Consider the following 22,448-nt stretch of genomic DNA (forward strand, 5'->3'; position numbering starts at 1 on the left):
AGTAAATTTTTTTACCCTACTTTGCTCATCTAATGAAAGAACTAATGAAAATTAGACCTCGGATTAAACAACGACGTGGTTCAATCCGAATAATAATTATCTTTAAAACATCAAATATTATTTAACATGATATAAAAATATCCGTTTTATGTAAAATTAAATTTGTTTTAAGTTTTAAATTCAAAGTTCATCAATTCAATTAGTCTTATTAAATGACCCTTTACTTATCTACTCTGTTGTGTCAATCAATGTTTCCGAGTGCACAATAAAATTTTAGAGAAATGAACAAATTGTTTTTTTTTTTTTACCTTACATTTGTATTATGATTATATATTTTCCCATCTGGCAACATTACGCGGCGACTTTACGAATGCGCGCGGCGAAAGTGCGGGGATTTTTGGACACAGTCCGATGTAGTCAAACATGATTCTACGCTCCTTCTGGACTATTCTTAATTCTATGGTATTCGTTTTATATATTGGGTTAAATAAAAATAAACCAGCCAATGACAAGTCATAAGCCCTGTAGATACCTAGACTTCTATATTATCTTCACTAAAATGTTCTTCATCTCTGTTGTAATATGTTAAAAAAGTTTTTTTTAAAACATGCTACCGGTGGGTCATAGATACCCCCTTTGGCCCGGAAAGGTTAATCCTGTGGGCGGACTTATATCAAAAATGAAAATATTTTTTAACCAATATATAATACGATTATTGCTCTGTGGAAACACTTTTCAGTCATTTAAATTTGTTGTTTTAATGCCTACATACAAAGGATACCAAAATAATGGATGTAATATGATAATCTACTCACAACAATAAGTAAATGATAATTATGTTTCGTGCGTTTTAAGTTCCAAGCCAAATAAACATTCGATTTTGAGTTGAATACGTCGCTGTGTGTATTGTTTATTGTGTAACAAGAAATAAACGAATGTTGGACGGTTTCGTATGTCCAGAGCGAGGCAGCCCTTTAAATACAACGTCTATTGAGTGAGATTATAAATGGGATCATTGTGTCTCGCAGATAAGATTGCGACACAAGTTCGAATTGTATTTTACATGTCGCGGAGTCTCCGTGTCAGCACAGATGACCCGCGGTCCGCTCCGAAAGTTAAATCTCGAAATAATACAGCGTTCAAGAGGAAGAAAGATTACCTTGGTAATATGTAAACAAGACGAGCAGCTGCCACAATATCCATTTTCTCAGGCGAAATCCGCGCACACCGGTCCGTAGCATCGTGCCGCACTAAGATAGCACTCTAATGTCGGGATTTTATTTCATTTTTGCACATTTTTAGCGATATTTCATTCACTATTCGCACTTCTGTCAGAAAACACAACGCGAGTCCGCCAAACGCACCACCATGATCAACCAGAGATAACTTCCGAGTTGTACCAAACGCGCCACAGATGGCGGGCGCGGCGCTTACGAATTCCAATCACCGCCGTGAAGTTGGCCGCGTTGTGTTCCAACTCTCAAAAAAGACGCAGATGGCTCAACTTTTACTGGGGTATATTGCAAAACATATTAGGGTGGCGATTATAATTTTGCGTGGGTATTATTTGACTGAATCGTTGATCTGTGTTAATTTTTGTGAGGAACGAAAAAATGCGTTTGCGCGATGATGGCAGATGCGGAAAATAACAGTATGCGGCCAAACAAACTACAGCAGACAAAAATCCTACCTTTGGGAAATCAGAAAAAGGGGTCAGGGCCAGGAATCCGGGTGCTATCTTTAAGTATTGGTTTTTGGGTATGTTTACCTTTTTCGGTGAACACAGCACTTTCATTATAGTTGTTCGGGAAATATATATATGAATGTGGCGGCGTGGCAGTCAGAAAATGTAAACGTGTGCGGATGCGGGCAGATGATTAAAAGACAAGCGGATGCGGGCAGATAAAATTATGAACATGCTGTTGTTGATAAAACAAATTATAAAGAAGAAAAAATGTAATAGTTGATGTTGGTTGCTATCTATACGAAAAATTGTTCTCATAGTAACCGTGGCTACCCATGGCCATAGAGACGAGGAGAATAAACAAACATTGAAAGTTGGGAGATTACAGGATAGGTAGGATAGGTGGACCCTTATCTATTGGTGGTCCATCCAGCCACACACCACTCAATCCCACCAATCACTCGCACAACCACATATGAAAAATAGGATAATGATTTTTTAATTTTGTCAATAACGTCTACAAGGTATCTTGGATCCTTTGTTAAATAATTTATTCACCTTACAAACTACACGGGACTGTTGTCTGAATAGTTAAGTGCTATGGAAAATGGACATAAACAAGTTTTCTTACGCGCGGTAAAAATTGAAGCATTCAATTAAACGTCGAAGTTTTTCCAAAATGCAATTACATTCTAATAAAGATAATCTGCCTTTAATAGTTTTTTGGTACTACGGAGCTCTACTTCTAAATGTCAGCACAACTCATCGATGACAACTAATGGCGTCACAGGTGGAATAAATTCAAAATTTCAAAACCTAAAAAAACAGCGCTTATAATGCGATACATTTAGTATTTTTGGCTTTGTTTGATAGTCTATTTCAGCTCTTTAACTTCACAAACATCAACAGATGAAATAATTGAGGGAATATAGATGTTCAACTATGGGCAGAACGGTAAATGTTATTAAGAGTGTAAGTATAAAGTAGCCACTTAAACCAGCCAATGACTGGTCATAAGCCCTGTAGATGCCTAGACTTCTATGTTAGATTCTCTAAAATGTTCTTTATTTCTGTTTATTTAATATTAACAGCTCCCCAGGGTATTGAATCCAGTCCTTGTCTTCAAAAATTTGGACAAACTCAAAATATTGTTACTAATATATATGTATTTTTTAAACTTTTTGTACACAAAGTTTATTGTTTAAAGGCGGGTTTATTGCCAAATGGCAATTTCTTCCAACCAATAATATTATGTGTTCCAACAAAACATGATTGATAATTTTTGCTTATTCGAACAAAAAATAAAAAATATTAGACTGTTAAGTTGTCTCTCCTAATGTTTATGTTTACAAATTGGTACGCCCGCTGTTCATGTTGTTGAAAATGGTGCCGTGAGCTTGTTGAGATGTCAAAATTTATATTATTTTTATTAATTTGAACAGTTTGTGACGTAAATATAAATCCGTCACAAGTGGAAATTCAAAATGGATCTTATTTATGCTATGTATAGGAAGCCCTTGAAATGCGTTCCTCCCAGCTTGGAATGGTGAGTGATTTTTAGGTTAATGGTTAAACAGTAGTTTTAAATTACCGATGTTGGATATTCATAATTATATATATAGTCCTGACGACGGGCAGTAATCTTGAAATCGGTCGAAATAGCTCTTAATTAACACGTTCGCGGACATTTTTCTCGCAGGATCCACTCAGATGGACATATCATAATTTTCTTATTTTTCTGAATAGATACATTTAAATCTATGCAATGTCTCGCAGCAGTCTCCTGCAATGCTCTGTTCCCTTAGACAAAATCCAAACTTGTACACTTCTCCTAAAAATAGCTTTCATTTTGGAGAACTTAATATGTTCATCCGGGACATTGGACACTCTCATGGCCACAAAAGATAAATTTCTCTGTGCTTTGCACACATACGACTTTTAGTCGTACGTGTTTTTTTATATTTTATATTTTTATTTATTTTATGTAATACAAATTGCACAATTTTATCATGGCATAATTATATTACACATTTACATATTACATTTTATTACATATTTTATTTGTACGAAATATTCCCAATCAGCAAAAGTGCTAATAAATAACACAATAGTTTAAATAAAAATTCAATAAAATAACATCATTTATTCCAGCTTATTTTTTCATACAAATAAGTATACTATATTTTGAATGTCTTAACCCCAGTGCAGGTATTTTCTCCTAAATTAAACTTGCAGATTACACAAATTATTTGAAGATTCTTGATTCGGAAAACAGTATTTCAAACATTACTTCTTAAGGGCTATTTTTCTTTGAGATGGTACTTTTGACATAAGACCATAATTACTTTCATGCGTCATATTGCAGCACATATGGCGCTCGACGCGGTCGTTTTTAGCACTTTTAATTTCTAAAACAATTCGGCCAGTTGACATTTCAATTGAATACCTAATATCGACTGAATTCATAGTGCTATTATTTATTTTTTAATGAGTTACTTATGTATGTATGTTATGTAAGTAATGGATAATATAATATAATTTATCACGAAGTTACGTCGTTTGAGTTGATTTCATGGATGAGAGTTGTTGTATCACACAAAACCACAGAAAAATATAAATTTATAGTAAATATTACTTACATTATGTACCTGCTATTTAGGTACAAATATATGATATTTTTTATAGCTTACCTGTAAATAAAATCACCATTCGCCACTGTATATAGTAGACTCAGTGGGAGTGGAAGCGGGAGAGAGGTGTTTTTAATTGAATTTGATTCAGTGATCGTTTGAAAGAAGACAACTTGTTATCAAAGAAATCAAGACTGGTATGTTTGTTGGCCGACCTAAGAATTCTGGGCATAGGGGAATGAAAACCATAGTTAGTTCTACGGTTATCAGTATGAAAGAGTAAGTTTTGTCTGAGGTTTCTTGTTGGGATAATTAATTTTATCGAGCTCAGTAGTTCAGGCGCATCAAAGAGTGAGTTGAAAATTTGAAATAGAACCAGAAGGTGGGATTTTCTTCGACAGTCTTGAAGAGAAGATATATTCAAGCTAGTTTCTAACTAGTGCACTTCCTTATATTTCCAGCTTGAACGGCGGGCCGACGCTGTGCACCGTGTCCACGCTGAACATCGCCGCCTTCACGTCGCTCACGCGGCTGGAGGACGCGGGCGCGCGCTCGTGGGGCGCGCACGTGTACGTGTGCGACGTGCTGGCGCCCTGGGCCGCGCACCGCGTGTCCGCGCTGCCGCGCCGCGTGTCCGCGCTCGAGTGGCACCCGCACGGCCGCCTGCTGCTGGCCGCCGACACCGCGGGCCGCCTGCGCTTCTACGCGCCGCGCGAGCACCTGCTCAGCGACTGGCTCTGCCTGCACACGGCCTGCTTCCCGGGTAACCGAGAATGATTATGTTGAGTGATGTTAGAGTGACAGTTGAGCAGGGGCGAATTCTCCTTATAATCGATTATTTGCAGCTTACCATATTTTTTTGACATCGAAAGTAATAATTTAGGTTACATTATTATTACAAAAAAACATATCACAAAAAAAAAATACATTGCATTTCTAAGCTTTGTAAATTTACATCATATTCCTTTATTCTATACAGTGAGTCAGTTGCGCCTCTATCGGCCAAAATTATTGCTACTGAATTACACGAGATTACTCTGCTGAAGAAAAAACATGAATTCAAATACGTCTTAAACACAAAATTTTAGAATCGTGTTTGAAAAATTACACTTGCGATTACAGTAAAATCTTGCAGCTTTCCTTAATACAATTTAGTATTTCAACACCTCTTCATAGGGGCTATTATTCTTTAAAATAAATCTATTTGACTTACGATGGTCCAAAGGAGGTGCCATTATACGCACCCGTTATGTGTGAGAAAGAGATAACGAATATATTTTATATGTCTTAACGCGGAAATTACAATAATAGGTACTTGATAAGTTGAAATGATAAGTGAAATTTGTTTTTAAGTGAATTTGTTGTAAAATAAATACTACTAAGAATTGATATTTTATTTCATAATATTAGCGCATCAGTATAAATCCTTTCGTGGGTTTTAAAAAACAAAGATTCGCTAAATAAAAATAAAATATACCTGATTTATAAAATGTTTTTGTGTAGACGATGACAGTTGAATTGTAGGTTATTCTTCAGTATCAATTTAAACTTTAAAAATTATTTTTAGGTTATGAAAAAAACTTTATAAAGAATTATAAAATGTAAAACTTATGTCGTTTTGTGAATATTAATGTGATATAAAAATCAATGATTCTTCAAATGTAATTTATGTTTTATTCAGTGAACTATCGTACTCTGTAAGGAATACATTTTATAATTAAGTTTTTATTTTATTCACTAAGAAATAGTGTTTTATTTCAAGACAACTTATAATAGTCAGACTTAAACAAAGATATTTTTCTTATTTTTCTTTTCTTTTTTTTTTATGGTCATGTCATACCATATATTTATATGCTATAAACTTTCCTTGGTTACAAAGGTTTACGAAGTGTGCAAGGAGAGTGATTTGCTAATGAATGTGCAAAAGTCGAACGTCATGGTCTTTGAAAGAAATGTAACTATGACTGAATGTAAGATTGTAGTAAATGGAGATAGTTTGAAACAGGTCGAAGAATTTGTATATCTGGGTAGTATGTTTACTAGAGATGGAAATATGGACAAGGATATTGAAAGGAGGGTTAGTGCCGGTAACAGAGTTAATGGTGCCTTAAAGTCTGTCGTAGCAAATAAGTGTCTATCGCAAGAGGCTAAATTAGCAGTTCATAATGGAGTTCTGGTACCAACCCTAATGTATGGAAGCGAAGCATGGAGTTGGAAAAAAAGGGACGAAAGTAGACTGAATGCTGTTGAAATGCGATCCCTCAGGCGAATGTGCGGAAAAACAATGTATGATAGGTGCCCTAATGTCGAAATTAGAGCAGAATGCAAGGCTGAGTTAAGCATTATCGACAAAATTAAGAAAGGTCTTTTGCGATGGTTCGGTCATGTGGAGCGAATGAATGATGAAAGAACGGCTAAAAAGATTTATGATGCGAATGTGTCTGGTTGTAGAAGTCGAGGAAGGCCGAGAAAGACATGGCATGACCAAGTACAACAAATTCTTGAAAGTGGTCATGTGAAAAGTCGGAATAATCAACGTGCGTGCGTGAGAAGATGTATGAATGTGAAGGAAGCAAAGGAAGTGTGCCAGGACAGAGTGGTGTGGCGTTCTATCCTCTCTGCCTACCCCTCCGGGGAAATGGCGTGATGGTTTGTTAGTTAGTTAGTTAAACTTTTTAATAATTAAAAAAGGAATGGCCCACGCTCAGACGAAGCTGAAGTCTTTGTGGGCATTTTTTTCAATTCATGTTATAGCTTAATTTTAAGATGTATTTTTCTAAAGTGTATTTTTGTAATTATATTTCTATGTAAATAATATATGAATGAAAAAATAAACAAATAAAAAAAAAGATTCACCGGTATGCTTATGAATTATTCAGTTTTATAAATGACTTTTTCAACGGTTGTGTTAGAACATGAAATAGCCGTGCGGATAAGTCGTTGCTTACTATTGACTGGGGCGGGGGTTCGAGTCCTTATGGGTCTAGTTTTTTTTGCATGTTTATTTTCATGTTTATTTTTTAATGCATTTTTTAAAATCAAATGTTTGTGCTACATTAGAAAATATTTTTACTGAAACTATTAGCCGCTAGTGCCATTTGTTATGGATTATTTATCAAAATAAAATAGACTTGTTTTTTATGTGCCATACTACCGCTATGGACATTTTATTAGAATTTTCGTAGCTTACTAATCTAAAAACTCACCGCTCGTTACTGAATATCCCACCGAGTTTCTCCATGGTATGCTCGGTCACAGCAGCTCGAAGACCAGAAGGAATGTGCATTGAACTACGCATGTCTTTCGATCATTTCTGTTGCAACAAATTTACCAGAGACTGTTTCGATCTGATCGTGAAACGTCGGGGAATTCAATACAAAAGTAATGCCCAGATCTTCAACCTTCGTAAGAATTAATTAAACTCCTTGTACTTTCAAGTTCAGGGTACTCGATGCACTGTACCCACCCGAGCCACTGTCAGGTGTGCGCGAGCACAATCGATCAACTAAAGCCGGTTTGTCCACAGGAGAAAACATCATCAAGGCCGCCTTCTTCCACAACGGCCGCAAGGTCTCGCTGTCCGCGGAGAAGAAGGACCAGTCTCCGTGCGGGGACAGATTCCAGCACCAGAGATTCGCCCCCACCGTTCGCAACTTTGGGTAACTAAATTCTGATCTTCTGATTCTTACTTTTGTCGCAGCAGGCAAAATTAGCAGTTCGCAATGGAGTCCCGATGCCAAACATTATTTATTTATCTGACAAATTGTAGTCTGCATTACTTTACGGGCATCGTGTAATGCAGACTAAATACAAGTTAGAAGTTAATGAATAGAAAGCAGATAACCGCTAAAAAATAGATCCATATTATTCGCAGAAGCCGTATTCAGCAAGTGAATTGCCCTATTAATGGGCGCATTCTGACTTGCATTAGTGTGCGTGCTTCTGGGTGTGTAAAACAGTACATGATATCTGGCTCTAGTATAATTATTGTGGACATACAAACTAATCTCTTTTAGTTAATTAAGATTATAAATACTTCCGGAAAGCTTATAGAAATGTCTCCCAAGAAAAAATTGACGACGAGATTCGAGGTGTTGTAATCCAGGCTAGTAATAATGATGGATACAAGAATGAATAATTTATATTTTCAACGATGTTTTGAGTACGTCCAAATTTTTGCAGACTGGCTGGATTTCCTCCCTAGGGAGTTATTAAGGTCTTAATTTGTCGTAACACATAGGAAAAACATTTTTGAGAATGGAATATGGAAGTCTAGGCATTTGCAGGGCTTATGACCTGTCATTGGCTGGTTTAAGTGGCCACTTTTTAAAATTTATTTAAGATTTACTTAAATATTTTTATTTTGAGAACTCACTATTAGAAAGTGGAATCAAGTTGGGGTAGAGTGGGATTCGAACCGCAGACCTTTGGTCCGTGAGTCCGAGACACTAGCCACAGGACCACAACCCGATTACACACACTGTGCAACATTCACCATGTTGCCTATGCCTACGTCTGCACACCCTAGTTTGTAAAATAATTCGATCAGATGAATCTCTTCGCAACAATAAAGGTTTCAGCTCTTTAACTTTACCAAAACAACAGATGGGAGAATCGAAGGAATACGAATGTTCAAACATAGGCAAAATGGTCAATGTTGCACAGTGTGTAAAGTGGCCACTTAAACCAGCCAAAAGAATGAAAAATTTCAACGCTCATCAGTTCATGGTTTACCTCTTCGTTCTAATTCTCAAGGCACTCTCTTAATACCCATCCACAATTCCTCTTTCTTCTCTAACTCATATAGTGTCCATGCGGCTCAATTGTGGAATCATCTCCCATCCACCATCAAAGATGTTACTACATTATCTCTGTTTAAATCACGCCTGAAGAAACATCTCCTTTCTCTTCCTTAATCTCTCCTCCTTTCCTTTTTCCTCTTTTTTCCTTTTTCCCATTGAGTAATAGTTTTGATTTAAGGTAATTTATAAACAAATACGTTTATTTCTATTTTTATATATATTTAGCTTTTTAATCTTTATTTTCTATTGAATATTTTCTGTGACTTAAATTATAAAAATAAATCACCTATTTTATTGGTTGGTTGGAAGAAATTTCCATTTGGCAATAAGCCCGCCAATGTACAAATAACATTATGTACAAAAAGTTAAATAAATAAAAAAAATAACTGGTCACAAGCTCTGTAAATGCCTAGACTTCCATATTTCCTTCTCTAAAATGTTCTCCGTCCCTTTGGATAAACTCCAAATATTGTAGTAAAAAAAACGTTTGTTTAAATAGACAATTAAATTTTTTTTTAAATATTTTTTTAAAAATATTTTCTTATATTGTATTTTTCCTATGATTTTTTAAGTTTTGTGCGTTTGAAGTTGTAATTGAAATTGTAAAAACAGACGGCATTTGTTTTAGCGGAGTGGCTGCGGACGGGGCCGTCGTCGTCACGGCGACCGGCATGATAGGCGCCGTGGCTCTGCCGACGGACGGAACCTTCGGGGCGCCGCTGCTCGTCGCCGGAGAGTCCCTGGGTTCCACCCGAGGGTTCATCACCACGGCGGACATCTGCTACGCCAAAAGTAAGAAAAATATACGCTCCGTCTTCTGTTTCATTATGCAGCTGTTATTATTTATTTCACATAAAATATTATATTTTTTCTTTTTATATAAATACCTCACCGGGCATAACCCGTGTCGAGGCATTCATTTACATTATTTTAATTGTATGTTCTCGTACATGATAAATATAATATTATATAATAAATAACTCTTTATTGATTTAAACATAAAACATAATGTTAACGCCAGCTGGTGCAGGGTTCTCGCTTCGAGGGTCTCGCCAATCTCGGGTGACATGCGAATGAGGAAAAAGACACAGTTTCTTCAAAATACTATTTAATATCCAAATTCCGCCATGTCACATAAATCACAATTGAAAACAGTCTGAAAAAGTTGAGCGGCCACATAGTCATTAAACTAAGATATTTAACCTATGTGTTCAAAAGACTAAGTATTTACGCCCAGCTAAATACGATTAAAATGGTATATTATGCACTTGTACAGTCATCGCTTTCCTATGGAATAATTGGATGGGGGGGAACTTACAACAATCATATTAAACCATTAGAAACTATTCAAAAATTTATATTTAAAATAATGCTTCACAAAAATCGCACTTTTCCCTCTTTCCAATTGTTCCAAGAAGCTAAACTTTTGGATCTAAGACAAATGTATTGTTTTCAATGTTAAAAATATATATTTAAGAACCAAAATTTATTTAGAAGTAATTCAAATAGATCAAGTCAAAGAAGGAATCGTGTGTTAGAAATACCATATTGTAAAACGAGGCTCGCACAGAGACATGCATATTTTATAGGCCCAAAAATTTTGAATTCTTTTTTTACTGATAATATTTCATTGATTCCAAACTTTCTAAAGTAATAATTATATTTTTATGTTATTAAATTTTTCCATACATTTTTAATTTTCTCACTTCACCGTTTTCCTCAGTTATGCACTTTTTTTGTTGGTCTGTTGAAAAACGTAAAACAAGAGTTTTACTGTACATCAATTTGAGAAAATCAGTGGTTTATGAACATATTTTTGGAGTATTATAATATTATATTTTCGTTAAAAAAAAAAATATTCATTAACATGTATATTTTTTAAGAAATAAAAATTGACTAAATATCTGCACTATAATATGAAGAGCGAAGGGGGTAAAGGGGGAAGGAAAAAGCGAGGAGAAGGGAAAATTAAAATATTTAGGAAGTGACATTTCATACGTGATTTGAATGCAAAGAAAGACAAGAAGTCTCCGACATTAGCAGGTAGATTATTCCAAAATCGAGCAGCTACTACTGTGAAATGGTAGCAAAAAATTAGAGCGGTGAATGGGTATTGAAAGGGTTCTCTCGTTACTAGAACGAAGAGATAGTCCGTGTTGTGATAGAGGTTGGAAGAGCTCTCTCAGATAAACAGGTGAAGTGAGATTAATAAAAATATTGCGAAGAAGTGATGTAATGTGTATGTTTCTTCTATGCCTGATACTGAGCCAGTGTGGTTGTGCGTGCGTATTCGGTTATGTGTTCAATTTTGCTAAGATTAAAAATACAACGTACACGACATTGGGCATGCTTAAAATATTTTATGATTGTCTTTTCTCTAGATGGAAATTTGCTGGTGGCTGTCTCCTCGGGCAACGTGAACCACGCCATCCAGTGTTACCGGGTGTCGGTGCGCCGGTCTGTGCTGCTGCAGGACGAACCCAAGCCGCTTTTGCTGTCCTCGCAGCCCCTCCCCGGCTTCTTCCTCAGGGACTGCACCCTCAAGGACTACCACTGTGAGTATCGCCCTTGCTCCGGGCGGGACCTGGCCGATGGCCGTCTCGGACGACATGAACCGTGTCATCGAGTGCGCCGAGTCGCGCTTCTGCGTGTCTGCGTTCTAGTGTCCTCTAAAAAAACTTTTTTTTTAAAATATATGACAGTTGTTAATACATTAAAAGGCATAAAAAATGCACGCTGGGCTTTAATCTTTATCAGCCTGTCTACAACCATTTGGACATACTCAAATCATCGTTGACCGAGCTTCCTATTTCAGGCACCCAGATTGTCCAGGTGCGCTGGGCGAGCCGGGAAGACATGGACTCTCTGCTGGTGGCGGCCAACGGGCCCCCGCTGCGGGGCGCCTGCGTGGAGCTGTGGGCCCTGGTCAACCACTCGCTCCCGGTGCACTCGCTGCTGGCCAAGGGCTCCGAGTGCTTCAACACTGTGGTAAGCGCTCGCCCATCGTTACTAGGAAGAATACTTTAGCTGGGGAAACTATTTTTCTAAATTTGTCTCAACAGAGAGGGAAAACATCATTTTTAAAACAAAGCTGTTTGAATTATTTTGTTATATTCTGTTTGTATTCTCGCAGCTGTGGCAGCATCAAGCCAGCTACCGCTCCCCGTCGGCTCAGGTGGTCAGCGTGACGTGCAGCAAGGTCCAAATCTCCAGCTCGCCGGTGCTGGCTCCCTCGCTGCCCTACGTGTTCGTCACCCTCAACGACAACACGGTGCATTGTCTCTACAGAGACACACTCAAACAGGTACGCTAATTTATATATTCTAGCAAGCAACTGTTACATGCTATAAAATATTATTAGGTCTATAACTAAGCAAATTAAAGAAGATCTTGTATAATTCTGGTATTCAAAGTACAGTAAAACCTCGTTTTTACATTCCTCGTTTTCTTACTTTTTACACCGAAATATTTACGTCCAATTTTTTTCCATACATTCTCATTCAATTTTTCCCCCCAATTAACGTTTTTTTACGTTTTTCATAAACCGGGTTTTACGCTGAAAATTTTTCAAAAGATAACGAATGGAGAATAAAATCGAGGTAAATAAAAAAATGTGTAAATTATTGTCTCAAACTAAATTCAAAGTAGGTGCAGTGGAATTGACCATTTTGTTTGAGTGTCTAGTTTTGATGCTTTACTAAACAGTGACATGCAGTTGACGCATGTTTAGGAAGAATAAAGTCTTTACATCAATAAATTACGATGCAGATAATTTAAAAAAATGACAAAATAAATATTATTTGATGTTACATACATAATGTGAAAAGGAGATAGTTTAAACAGTTATCATAAAAGTGTGAAACAGTTTTGCCGCGATGTAAATGACAGTTGAAAATTTGTGGTGCCATACTAAAAAAAGTGATAAACTAAACTAAAACCTTAAAACTTAAACCGGCTTTCTACACAACTAATAATATAGGAACATATGTTAAAAAATCACAAAGACAAAGTCCATAAATATAATAAATCTGGAATATACCAATTAAATTGTAATGATTGCGATTCAATCTACATTGGAAAAACTAAAAAAAACTTTAATATTAGAGTAAAAGAACACTTAAGATGCTTAAACAATAATAATTTTTCTGAATTTGCAAATTATCAGATACCAAAAATCATAACTTCAATAAAGACACTGGATTAAAAGTACTTCATGTTGAAAATAAAATATTAAAATTAGGCAACTTAGAAATCTTAGAAATTAAAAAAGCGATTCATAATAAGAAAACAATAATTAATAACCAAATTAACAATATTTCTTTTAGTCCTCTCCTGTCTTACTTCGAAAATAATGATATCAAATTACCACCCGTGTAGGGAAAAAAACCACTTGATTTATTGGGTCCACGTGTAGTATTTAGTGAACATGATAGAAATAAAAAAAGAAAAAAAAAAAGGAATCAATTCATTAGTTACGTAAACCTTGACAAAGAAGCTTGTTTGCTTTGAAACCGGTCAGTGAAAAATAAAAATTAGTGGTTAAAAACAAAGTTGTTTGATTTATTTTATTATAATGAATAAGCACAAAGTAAGTGCTTCAAATATAAACTTTATATTTTATTTTCGTGTTTTCGTGTCTATATAGCTTTATTAGAATGACAGTTGTCAGCAAAAGTGAGAACATAACTTTGTAGTAACGTCTAAGCAGTGACTAATATTGATACATGAAAAATCATTCGTATCTGTCGTGTTAATTATTTTTTTAAATACAATGCTTGACATATAAATCAACATAAATATATAAAATCACCATTAAAAGTAAAAAAATACTAAAATAAACCTAATTATTGACGACGTTCTTACAAGGTTACATCATTTTGCAAAAACGTTAGAGATGGGACAAATTGATCGAATAAAAAAAATAATTCATTTATGTTGTTCGTGAAAAAAGTATAAATGTCTTATTTTTGGTGAATAATTGTCTTTAATCAATTTTCAGAAACAGAGTTTCAATGTTTGTATGAAAAAACTGATAAAATCAATTTGATTGGTACATAATCAGTGATCAGTAATTTCCTATCACTATTAACATTAGTTTGGCAGCTGTCATGTTAATCAAGCTATATTTTAAGGACTATAGTTTCAAATTCCAGTTTTTAAGTTATATACCCAATATTATTATTATTAAATATTTTTTTTTATTAAAAAAAACTTATTTTGTTGATTTTTCCGAAGGCGTTCTCAGCTTCACTGGCTTCAGTTTGGACCCAGTCGGAGGGCACTATGGTGGGTGGTGCTACGCCCCCCAAACAGCTCAAGTACAGCCCCCTGCACGGGGGCCCGGGAAGCCCTAGGCCCCTAATGGTAAACACTATTAATAAATAAATATTTCACTTATTTTTATTTATTTATATATACGCCCAATGGGCATTTTTAAGGACATATTTATGCATAGAAAATTATTATAAAACAAGTAGACTCGATGGTATATAGTAGACTCAGTGGGAGTGGAAGCGGGAGAGAGGTGTTTATAATTGAATTTGATTCAGTGATCGTTTGAAAGAAGACAACTTGTTATCAAAGAAATCAAGACTGGTATGTTTGTTGGCAGACCTGAGAATTCTGGGCATAGGGGAGTGAAAACCATAGTTAGTTCTATGGTTATCGGTATGAAAGAGTTTTGTCTGAGGTTTCTAGTTGGGATATTTAATTTTATCGAGCTCAGTAGTTCAGGCGCATCAAAGAGTGAGTTGAGAATTTTAAATAGGACTAGAAGGTCGGATTTATTTGCGGTTTTGAAGAGAAGATTTAAGGTAGTTTCTAACTCATTATACGTATATTGGTCTCTGGATAAGCCCAACCCCCAGCCAATCTTTGAATTAAAGTATGGTTAATTAAAGCCATTCCCCATAAATATTCCATTTTTCTCTTTTTCAATCTTTTATTTTTTTAATGTGTAGTGACTACACAGCACCGTGACGAAAGGGTGTTTTTAGGACAGTAAGGGAAAGGTTAAATAAGTGAAAGGTCACTTTTTCACAAGCCCTGTGTTGTCCACGCGCTATGTGTGCAAAGTGGCCGTGCTGAACGTGCGTTGTTCGCGTGTGTTTCAGTGCCAGCCGCCGACGCTGCAGCAGGTGGGGGCGTGGATATCCGGCTGCGACCCGTCGTGGCTGGGCGGCATTCTGATGGTCATAGACAGCGCGTCGCACCTCTACTTGTACCGGTTGCCGCAGCCCGCCACCGACACGGGTGAGATTGCCATTACCCAGTTCATAAACATTTTCTAAGGTGTTCCTGTTAAATATTATTATTTATATATTTACGGACATTGTCAATTTATTCAATGACGAAGTTCAGTGTCTTTTTAAAAAAAAAATATTTGTTTAAAGATTATTGAACTTAGCCAAAAAAAAAAATTTTTGTTTTCATATTGTATTATCAGAGCTATGATTTTTTAAAGTTTTGTATTTCTGAAATAACTCTGCGTGTGACGTCAGAGGTTGTTCTCTGTTAGTTCATCCCATTTACGGTTGCCCAATCGGATATCCTTCACAGCTGTCACATCATTCGTTGGTTCATTGTTTGTGAGGTGCCTACTATTTAAATTTTTTGATAAATTAAGTGAGGTCAAAAGAACCCAACAAAATATAAACACTCGTTCAGCAACACAAATTAACTGTATTTTCCCATTTGTATCAACCGCCTTTGGTAAAAAGCAATACAATGTAATTGCTCCACGGAAGGTTCCGGGTTCGATTCCCGGAGAGAACACAAAAAATTATAAATGTGATTTTTCTCAAGCCTGGGTGTTCTGTGATGTAATTCACCACTGTTATTGGGCCTCCTGGCCTGTTGTGGTGCAAAAAAAAAAATGCATAAGATATTTAATGATTTATTCCCAAATATAAAAGACTCAAAATGTAAAACAAATTTTAAAATAAAAATAACTGCACATATTAATAGTGTAGCGAGAGATTTTTTTGAAAAATATATGTAAATAAATAAACGTAGCACTTTATATAATTGGTACACATATTATTTATATTTTTATGTATTTCATTGCTTTATATTTGTTTTATTATATATTATACTATATTATTTATGTTTAAGTAACATGTATTCTTGGCACATATATATACTTTATATTTGTATAATAACGATGTTTAATTTCTTACATTTGATTAGCTAGGCATTTATAATTAATTAGTTTTAGTTTTTCTTCTTAATGTTATTGTTTTATTAGTATAGGACTACTTACGCTCTAAAGATAGAAAATCTCCATCTTAGAACAGGCTGTGCCATGTTAGATGGAGACTATCATAAACAGAGAACACTCCGTTTTCATTTTTTATTAATTGGTTTCATATAGATTCCCTGTTATTAAGTATGTATATTAGTTTTTTGCAATAAATTTTTTAAATAAATAAATAATAATATGAACCGTGACGTCAATCAAAGCAGTGCGTTTTTATTAATATATTTTTTATTCATTTTTTCGTACATTTTCAAGAGTTGATAAATCCACCTGGTCCATGAAGAAGTATAGAAATTGAAAAAATAACATTTTCAGGCGTTGCCTAGTATGTACGTGAAATAATTTAATTAAATGATTCTCACCCGCATAAATAAAGGTTTCAGCTCTTTAACTTCACAAACATCAACAGATGAAAGAATTAAAGGAATATAGATGTTCAAATATGAGCAGAATGGTGAATGTTACACGGTGTGTAAAGTGGCCGCTTAAACCAGCCAATGACAGGTCACAAGCCCTGTAGATGCCTAGACTTATTTATTACCTTCTCTTAAATGTTCTTCATCTCTGTTGTAATATGTTAATTTTAAAGAAACTTTGCCGCGCAATTTAATGCTCTAATTTTTACCGAACGCAAGAAAGCATTTTTTGCATCCAATTTCCCGTAGAGCAGAAGTTCCTCATTCATAAGGATTAATATTACCAAATAAGAACAGTTAAAAAAAATTAATTACGCAAAAAGAAGCATTGACAAACATAAGCGACATGGAGACAAGATCTGGACTATTTATTTAGTGCTCGTTTAAACCGCTGTAAACTTAAACCAAAGAAGTCCAGATGATCTTGTCTCGAGTTGGCAATACGACAAAGACGGGTCATTGGAGAATTAAGGCCATAGTTTGTTCTCTGCTAATCGATGAGCAGTGTTTCATTGTTGCTCAACCTACGAATCGTAATATGGAATTTTACCTGTCCCAGTAATGATTACACCATTTTGTATGCCGAACATATATATGGAGTCAATATTAGTTCTACATTTTTAAAATGTGATTTGAATGTAATTTTGTTTATAGGTACTCAAATGGCCATCTCTCACGCGTCTACCCTTCTAGAATACTCTATGGTGACGGGGTATGACCCGCTGGATATCATGTTGTCTATGAAACAGTCCAGCGTGGAACTCGTCTATGACAGGTGAGTTTATCTTCGCTTTTCCACGTTCTTTCGGTTCAGTTTCTCGTACATATGTTTCTTAATATATATATAGTTGGATAATTTATATAGCGCAATTTTTGTGAAAATCACCTCAAGGGCGCTGTACAATTAATAAATATCCCAGTACGTCTTGCAGCTACAGAGCGCATAGACAGTTAGAAATTTAGCCCCCATTTACACATTTTAAAAATTGACAAATAAATTTAGTGTATTAATGATACTAAAAAAAATAAAAAAATAATATGAATAATAAAAAGGAGTAAGATTACAACACGTCTTGCAGCTACTAAGCGCATAGACGATTGGAATTCTAGACCCCATTTATAAAATTTAGGTATTTTTAAGTTGGTATATGAAAGCTAGATAACCAATCATCGTGCAGCTACAAAGCGCATGGACGAGTGGAATTCTAGCAAAGTTAGAATGATATCAATAAATTTATAAAAAATAGAGCATAGTAGTAAGTTTGTCAAGTGTTCATGCCAAGAACTAAGCAATAAAAAACTAAATAAATAAAGCACTGTATCAACTCCATTGTTAACAAAGGGAGATAGATGTCCGAAGAGAATCTTTTGTAGACAGTAGGTAGATATCGTCACCATGTGGTCCACTAGGCTGCTGGAGAATTTCTGGAAACGCACGTGTGTAGACTGGGGGATTCTGCCTATTGTTCCAAAGACTCGGTGTCCATTTTGGTCCGTATTATTTCATTTTATGAGACGCAACATTCCTGTTCAATTCCCCTTTTTACATGAATATTACACAAACGCGTGTATGAGCGGTTTGATTTATCATTTTGTATGTTATTAGAAGGCAGATATTTGAAATTTTATGTATTTATCAATAAATGTCAGTTCACTTTTAATAGCACTGTTGTAATTTATTAATTATGGGTGTAGTGTTCATGTAACTGCTGCATGCCTAAGGCCGTATAAACAATAAATATAAATAAATAAATAAATATTGAATTAATAGGAGCGTTTTCCCGGTTTGTTGATCGGCAGGTTCACTGACAACTTCCTGAGGCAATCTCCGGTGTGGCAACAGTACAACTACACGAAATGGCTGACTCTGAGGGCGGCCCTATCCAGGTAATACATGATCAATAATATGATAAGATTAACAATATTTTTATATTCTGGATTCTTCCCCAATGGGACTGGTATTAATAGTGACAACTTGATGGTCAGAAAAGAAAAGAAAAGAACAATTAAGACATACCAGTTTATATGAAGAATACGTCTTATATATAGGATGGTCTGAATCTGAGAACTCGGAATAGTTTTACCTGACTTTAATTGCTACATCACAGCGCAGGTGGTTTATTTTTATTGCAAACCAGGCGAGAGAAGTGTGCTTGTCAATTTAATTGATGGATGCATCAAGAAAATAGGAAACTGGATGGCTGAAAACAGACTAACATTAAACCCATCAAAAACTGAACAACTGTGGGTGGCTTCAGCCAGACGACAGAATTTGATCCAGGATACGGCTCTACCCAATGTAGGGAGTGCCGTTTTACCCACCGTTAAACTACTGGGAGTTTTACTCAATTCTGACATATCTCTTGACGCTCAAATTAGTAGAACGATAAGTTCATGCTTCTACCAGCTGAGACAAATTAAATGCATACGCAAAAATTTGCCGGTTGATGCCGCCCGTCAATTAATAAATGCGTTTGTAGTGTCTAGAGTCGATTATTGTAATGGTATCTATGCAGGTCTACCAATGAACAAAATGACTCGCCTACAATCTGTATTGAATGCCGCAGCGAGACTTATTTTCGGAATCTCTAAGTTCAGTCATATCACTCCACTACTTCGGGAACTACACTGGCTACGTTTTCCACAGAGGGTCGAATACAAACTCTGTTGGCTTATGTATAAGTCACTGCACAACTCGGCTCCGGAATATCTAAGGGAACTATGCATTCCAGATGAACTAGCTGACAGGCGTCTCACGCTTAGATCAGCTACGTCTACGGCGAGAGGAAAAGTTATTATACCTCTACGCAAACAGCGCACTAAATTTGGTGAGCGCGCATTTGCGGTCGCAGGCCCTATGGCATGGAATGCTCTCCCAGCAGAGGTGCGAGGCTGTGAAAGTGAAGTGATGTTTCGGAAAAAACTTAAAACCCACTTGTTCTCTAAATCATTTGAATAAATCCGTAGCACGTGACAACAAAATAAATTATTTTAATCAAATTACAAATTTAAAGCTTCAATTAAATTAACTTAACAGTAGAATCACCATGTAAAGCGCCCTTGAGGTATTTTATTACGAAAATGGCGCTATATAAGTTATCCACAATAAATAAATAAATAAATAGCCTAGTAGCGACATCTAGCGTATTTTACTACACATTTTTTGAGACATAAGTCCCAACTCCATGGGACTGAAAGTCCTGTGTTGAGTTGGAGCGAGTAATTTGTTGACACAGACAAATGAGTATATTATCACCACAAATATTATAGGATCAGAAACATAGTAATAATTTAAAAAACTAAATATATGGCACATCAATATGGTAAACAGCAAACTTAAAACCATCAAGGAGTTTCCCACTCAAATCCCTCACGCTGAGGAAAATCCAGTCCTGAACTCCTCTCTTAAATATAGAACCTCGGTCCTCTGATCCGTGAGTCCGCAAAACTAGCCATGAAGTATCCGACTTTTATTCAAAAAACAACATTTATTGAGATACAATTAAATGACACTGGTCCCCTTCAAAGTAGTCCCCCTGAGCCGCTACATACTTCTCCCAACGGTTCTGCCACTGCCTGAAGCAACGCTGGGAAGACTCTTTTGGTATGGCGCGCTGGTGGTCCGTCGCAATGTTCATGATGTCTTCCCTGGTCTGAAATCTGGTCCCTTTCAGCTGAGGAAAAAGCCATCACCAGTGATCTCTGTGTTGGGATCATTGATCACAGTCTCCAGCATGTCCTGTGCGATCTCCACACGATGTTGCTTCTCACAATTTGGCACAAATTTTGCTGAGACCCTTCTGAGGGCGAAATCTTCAGTTAAAATAGAATGAATGGATCCAACACTAATGCTCACTTCATTAGCAAGTTCTCTGATCGTTATTTGACGATCCTGCATGGCAGGGGTCCTTACTTGATCAATGACAACATCAGTTTTGGATGTTGAGCGGCTACCGGATCGTGCTTCACTCTCCACTGATGAGCGGCCATCTTTGAAGTGGTTATACCACTCCTTTATCTGTTTGATGCCCATTGTTTTGTCCCCAAACACTTTTTGAATTTTGCGGATAGTTTCCACTTGAGAATCTCCAAGCTTTAAACAAAATTTGATGCAGTAACGTTGTTCAACTTTTTCTGTCATTTTGTTAAAACTAAAATCCGACGACAATAGCGTACACGTGCTCACCCTTCAACGGGGTGGCAGCGGCTGAGTGGCGCTGTGGTCGTGAAAGCTTGAGCTGTGAAAGCTTGAGCTTTGAGCTGAGCTTGTGCACTAGGTACACTTACAAATGGGCATTTAAGCTCTGGAGAATTGCAAAATTGAATTAACCGGGCTTTGGATGTTCACTGCATTGAGAATATGTCCTTTTTAGAATGACCGCATCAGGCCAGTCCCGGGCCTCCGACTTGACTTCTCTGCTGATGCTGCACTCCATCGCAACGGCCTTCAAGAGTCTGCTGCGACCTTCCGACCTCGCCTCCCACGAGAAAGGACCAGCGGAGAGCTTGGCCGGTAACTCGTGTTGTTTTGTTGATGGATATTTTTTCGCATACTTCAATTCAATTCATTTATTTGAAATAACATATACATTACACACTAAGCTGTACATATTATAAAAAGAAAAAAAACATAGGCTTGAGGAATAAGTTTGTAGCGTTTTTATCAAAGAATTAATATTGGTTCTACGTTTTTGTAGACTAGAAATATTTAACATTGACTGTATATCGGTATATGTAGTCAGTACGCGTTCATTTATATTGATGTCTCTCAACCGGTGTTTCGTCTAGCCCTGATCTCGGAGCAGCCGACCCCCGTGGCGGACATCGACAAGGCCCTCATCCACCTGGAGGCCAAGGAGTTCGCGGTGGAGTCCTCGACTCTGCAGTCTGCACAGCAGCTCATCCAGTGGGCGGTGGAGGTGGCCCTCGCCGCAATGGCCCGCTTGCCGACCAGCAGCTCCGAGCAAGGGGTATGTGACTGTCGTCGTCGTCGCCTGCTGGATGCAAGGCAGGTTCCCGGGTCGAGGTGGAATTGGGAGGATAAATACACAAATCTCTTGGGGTGTCCCCCAGGGAAGACTACTCGGTCCCCTGTTATTTCTAATCTATTTGAAGTTAATATTAGTTGTGTCTGTTTATTTCGAAATGAAGAGAACAAGAGGACGTAGCAAAAAGAAATACAACAAGCTAGTCTATAATGAACAATGTTTTGAGTTTGTCCAAATTTTTGTAGATAAGGACTGGATTCAACCCCCTAGGGAGCTGTTAATATTAACATATTACAATAGAGATGAAAAATATTTTAGAGAAGGGAATATATAACATGGCTTATGACCTGTCATTGGCTGGTTTAAGTGGCCACTTTACACACTGTGTAACATTTACCATTCTGCCTATATTTAAATATCCTTATTTTTTTATTTATTTTTGTACCACAACAGGCCAGGAGGCTCAATTACAGTGGTGAATTACATCACAGAACACCCAGGCTTGAGAAAAATCACATTTAAATTTTTTTGTGTTGTCACCGGGAATCGAACCCGGAACCTTTCGTGTGTGAGTCAAGCGTCTTGACCACTACACCACGGAGGCCGCCTTTCTTCCCTTATCCTTCGATTCTTCCATCTGTTGATGTTTGTGATGTTAAAGAGCTGAAAC

The 22,448-nt window shown here is 36.5% G+C and overlaps 1 protein-coding gene across 1 annotated transcript in view; it reads left to right on the plus strand.

Annotated features, from left to right (window-relative positions):
* The first annotated feature begins 3,028 nt into the window (after positions 1–3,028).
* MED16 (mediator complex subunit 16) overlaps positions 3,029–22,448 on the plus strand; it is a 29,775-nt gene continuing 10,355 nt past the window's right edge. Inside the window, exons 1-13 of the mRNA XM_088231874.1 lie at positions 3,029–3,230; positions 4,776–5,077; positions 7,841–7,973; positions 9,745–9,908; positions 11,498–11,671; positions 11,932–12,104; positions 12,250–12,420; positions 14,352–14,480; positions 15,230–15,368; positions 17,445–17,565; positions 18,591–18,677; positions 21,164–21,303; positions 21,579–21,760. Of these exons, the coding sequence (XP_088088000.1) occupies positions 3,169–3,230; positions 4,776–5,077; positions 7,841–7,973; positions 9,745–9,908; positions 11,498–11,671; positions 11,932–12,104; positions 12,250–12,420; positions 14,352–14,480; positions 15,230–15,368; positions 17,445–17,565; positions 18,591–18,677; positions 21,164–21,303; positions 21,579–21,760 (1,977 nt within the window). The 5' untranslated portion in view covers positions 3,029–3,168. The remainder of the gene's footprint in view (positions 3,231–4,775; positions 5,078–7,840; positions 7,974–9,744; positions 9,909–11,497; positions 11,672–11,931; positions 12,105–12,249; positions 12,421–14,351; positions 14,481–15,229; positions 15,369–17,444; positions 17,566–18,590; positions 18,678–21,163; positions 21,304–21,578; positions 21,761–22,448) is intronic.

The sequence above is a fragment of the Micrasema longulum genome, unplaced genomic scaffold, assembly GCF_059751315.1.
Source record: "Micrasema longulum isolate JH-2025_06_02 unplaced genomic scaffold, ASM5975131v1 h1tg000927l, whole genome shotgun sequence".
NCBI lineage: Eukaryota > Metazoa > Arthropoda > Insecta > Trichoptera > Brachycentridae > Micrasema > Micrasema longulum.